Genomic DNA, 3950 nt, shown 5'->3' on the forward strand with positions numbered 1-3950 from the left:
CCGCCCCAACACTCGCCAGGCGGCGCCCAGAGCGCGGCAGGGGTCAGTCTGAACTTTGCCGGAGGCCGGCGCTGCCCCGGCGCGGGGACCCGGCGACCTCTCCAACCAGGGACCGAGCCGCGGCCCTCCTACCCCGCGCCACTCCAGCTCGGTGCCGCCCCCTCCGACGCCCCCGCGCGGGCGCCGCCAGCCCGGCTTCCTCCAGGCCGCTAAGTCCCCGACCGAAGTGGGGCCGCCTCTCCCGCTCGGAAAGAGCCATCGCCGCTTTAAGGGGAAGAGGAGGGGAAGGGGGCGGGGGAGTGGGGGGCGGGGAGCCGCGGCCGCGGAGGGGGAGGGGGATCCCCCTCGCTCCCACGTGGTCCGGGCGCCTGTGAATCGCGCCCGCCCGAGGGTCTCACAGCGAAATACAAAAGCAGCTGGGAAGCGGCGGCGAGGCGAGTTCCCAGCGCGGGGCGGAGCGCCAGGCAGAGCCCCGCTGCCGCGATGGGGCTGAGGCGCCCGGAGCCCCGGAGCCAGCACGCTGCCGGGCCCGCCTCGCCGCCGGGACCCGGGCGCCCGGGCTCGGCTTGAAGCGGCGGCGGCCCCGGCACGGCCGGGGGAGCATGGGCAGGAGGATGCGGGACGCCGCCGCCGCCGCCGCGGGGCTCTGGCTGCTGGCGCTGGGCTCGCTGCTGGCGCTGTGGGGCGGGCTCCTGCCGCCGCGCACCCAGGCGCCCGAAGACCGACTCCCGCGGCGCCCGGCCCGGAGCGGCGGCCCCGGGCCCGCGCCTCGCTTCCCCCTGCCCCCGCCCCTAGCGCGGGACGCCCGCGGCGGCTCCCTGAAAACTTTCCGGGCGCTGCTCACCTTGGCGGCCGGCGCGGACGGCCCGCCCCGGCGGCCCCCGGGCGAGCGCGAGCGACACGTGCCAGCCCGGCGGCTCGGGCCGGAGGGGCGCGCCGTGGTGCACGGGGGCGTCTTCTGGAGCCGCGGCCTGGAGGAGCAGGTGCCCCGCGGCTTCTCGGAGTCGCAGGCGGCGGCGTGGCTGGAGGCGGCGCGCGGCGCCCGGGTGGTGGCCCTGGAGCGCGGCGGCTGCGGGCGCAGCTCCAACCGGCTGGCCCGCTTTTCCGACGGCACCCGCGCCTGCGTGCGCTACGGCATCAACCCCGAGCAGATACAGGGCGAGGCCCTGTCCTACTACCTGGCGCGCCTGCTGGGCCTCCAGCGCCACGTGCCGCCGCTGGCACTGGCCCGGGTGGAGGCTCGCGGCGCGCAGTGGGCGCAAGTGCAGGAGGAGCTTCGCGCCGCACACTGGACGGAGGGCAGCGTGGTGAGCCTGACGCGCTGGCTGCCCAACCTCACGGACGTGGTGGTGCCCGCGCCCTGGCGCTCGGAGGACGGCCAGCTGCGGCCCCTGCGTGCCGCCGGGGGCGAGCTGGCCAACCGCAGCCAGGCGGAGCTGGTGGACCTGGTGCAGTGGACCGACTTGATCCTTTTTGACTATCTGACGGCCAACTTCGACCGGCTCGTCAGCAACCTCTTCAGCCTGCAGTGGGACCCGCGCGTCATGCAGCGCGCCACCAGCAACCTGCACCGCGGCCCCGGCGGGGCGCTGGTCTTTCTGGACAACGAGGCGGGCTTGGTGCACGGCTACCGGGTGGCGGGCATGTGGGACAAATATAACGAGCCGCTGCTGCAGTCGGTGTGCGTGTTCCGCGAGCGGACTGCGCGGCGCGTCCTGGAGCTGCACCGCGGCCAGGACGCGGCCGCCCGGCTGCTGCGCCTCTACCAGCGCCACGAGCCTCGCTTCCCGGAGCTGGCCGCGCTCGCCGACCCCCACGCTCAGCTGCTGCAGCGCCGCCTCGACTTCCTCGCCAAGCACATTTTGCACTGTAAGGCCAAGTACGGCCGCCGACCGGGGACTTAGCGTACCCTGGAGGAAGAGAGAGAGAGACCCCTGGCTGAGGAATGGCTGATGGGGGAAGGGCCGTCGCTTCGGCCGCCGCGGGGGACCAGCCGGCCAACGCCCAGCCAGTGGCCGGAGCGGGAAGGAGGCTAAAACTTCAGCTTCACCCACCTGCCCCTTTCTCTCCGTCTCCTGCCGTTTCCTTTCAAAGTTCTGGGAGGACGAACTCACCGGGGGAAGAAGTGAACCATTCCTTCCGCCCAGCCTCTGAAAGGATTCTACCCTGTGCCAGCACTGAGTTTGGATCCGAAGAAACGGGCTGCGGAGTTTGGCCCCCGAGTGGCCGTCTCCGTGGGAGATGCATCCCATTCCTTGGCCCCCGCATTCCCCTTCCGAAAAAGGAAAACTTCTGTTTGAGCCGTTGAGCTAATCCTGCATTTCCTACCAAACGCTGCGCTGGTGGCCCCGGAGCTGGGCTGTGACATTGGCTGGTGGAGCCCCCTTCCTGTGTTCCGCCTTTGTTCCAGCACCGTGATGGTGAGATCACTGTTAGGAGCTGGGGGAAGGCTCCCGATAGGACAAAGAGAGCAGGACCTTCGGAACCGGGGTGGGGGTCCTACAGACCCTGACAATGAGTCTGACTTGTTCCTTACCACTTGTCATTTTGGCCTAAGGGCTACAAATACAGGACCGGCTGTATGCGCTGAGTCAAGTAATGAATTTATTCTTCCTCCCCCCTCCCCATCGACCAAAATTTTGACAATGATGATGTTCACCAGAAGAAAATGAATTTCATGCACTTTACTTTGTTTTTATTTTAATTTTTTATTAAGAAAAACTTTTTTATTTGACAGAATTTGCCTTCTGTGTATATATGTGCATAAAGTGTTGTAAATATGCTAAACAAACTTATATTTCAATAAAAGGGAGTTTAAAATTTAGAATTTAATTTATGTGGTTTTAAGTGTGGGAGATATCTGATGCCCTACCAGCTTTCTAGAATAAGCCTTAGGGTTTCTCCCTTGTGGATGTGCTTTACAAAACAAAGGATGCATATATATCCCAATTGTCACTATCAGAACTTGGAGAATTAAACAAAGACAAGAGCAGATTCTCTGTCCTGTTTGCTCAGATGAACCCTAGTGCTGGAAATTTCAGAGTTCAGCATAAAATGTGGGGGAGAGAGAGGAAAGGAAAGAATTCTACTTCCTGGCAAATAAAACTTTAATATGAAAGGATTTTCACTGCAATATATTTCTATATTAATCAGTTGGCAAATATTGTAGAACCAGATGTGCAGACTAAAATGTGACAAATGCCCCCCCCTTTTAAACTTAACTACAGTGGACACGTGTTGCCCATTATTTTCAGCATTGTAATTGCTGTGCATCACAATATGTACAGATAATAAGCTGAACACATACTGCAAATAGGGAGAGAAAGTCATAAATTAATTCTTTTTGTTAAATTCCATTTTATCCAGGAGGTCATAATCTCCAACATCTGGACCTCTCCAACTCTCTTAAGAGTTTTTTTTTCCCCCAGGTACTAATTGCACAGTCCCCTCAGAATAGCCATGGTGAGACCAAGAAAGTGGGAAGTACTTTGTATGTGACCTTTGAATCCTTACTTTTTGGGGACTTCAAACTAAGAAAATATTTTTGGATTGTCTTAAGCTCCTTTTTGACCCATGAGGGAAGAGGAGAGGGGGGTTGGTTTGTGTTTGTTTTAAACCCTCCGGTGTTTAATCTTGACATTTCATTCGATCTCTGGGTCCAAGTGACCTTGCTTGTCATCTCATTTTTATTTAATGACTTGTAACTCCAAGCAACTTTTGTTTACTTTAATAGTTGGTTTATTTGGTGTGCATTTGTAAGCCTAGGGTTTTCTAGACTCCTGAAGATAATTGAATCTCTGTGGGTTCCCCTTCTCACTCCACATTACAACACAGCCCTGAGTAACTTCACTATTTAATACCGTCCTTACCCTTTTAGTGCCTTATGCTAAGCCAAATCTTATTTCAACTGAAAAAAAAAGTCCATAAACTTTGTGGGATAAGCCAAATTT

At 59.2% G+C, this 3950-nt stretch overlaps 1 protein-coding gene across 1 annotated transcript; it reads left to right on the forward strand.

Moving 5' to 3' along the window:
- The first annotated feature begins 602 nt into the window (after window positions 1–602).
- Window positions 603–2710, forward strand: FJX1 (four-jointed box kinase 1). Its single transcript, XM_030332260.1, has one exon. It carries the CDS (start codon window positions 603–605, stop codon window positions 1902–1904), a length of 1302 nt encoding a protein of 433 aa, XP_030188120.1. The 3' UTR covers window positions 1905–2710.
- The last annotated feature ends 1240 nt before the right edge of the window (window positions 2711–3950 follow it).

Source organism: Lynx canadensis, chromosome D1, assembly GCF_007474595.2.
Source record: "Lynx canadensis isolate LIC74 chromosome D1, mLynCan4.pri.v2, whole genome shotgun sequence".
In the NCBI taxonomy this organism is placed as follows: Eukaryota; Metazoa; Chordata; class Mammalia; order Carnivora; family Felidae; genus Lynx; species Lynx canadensis.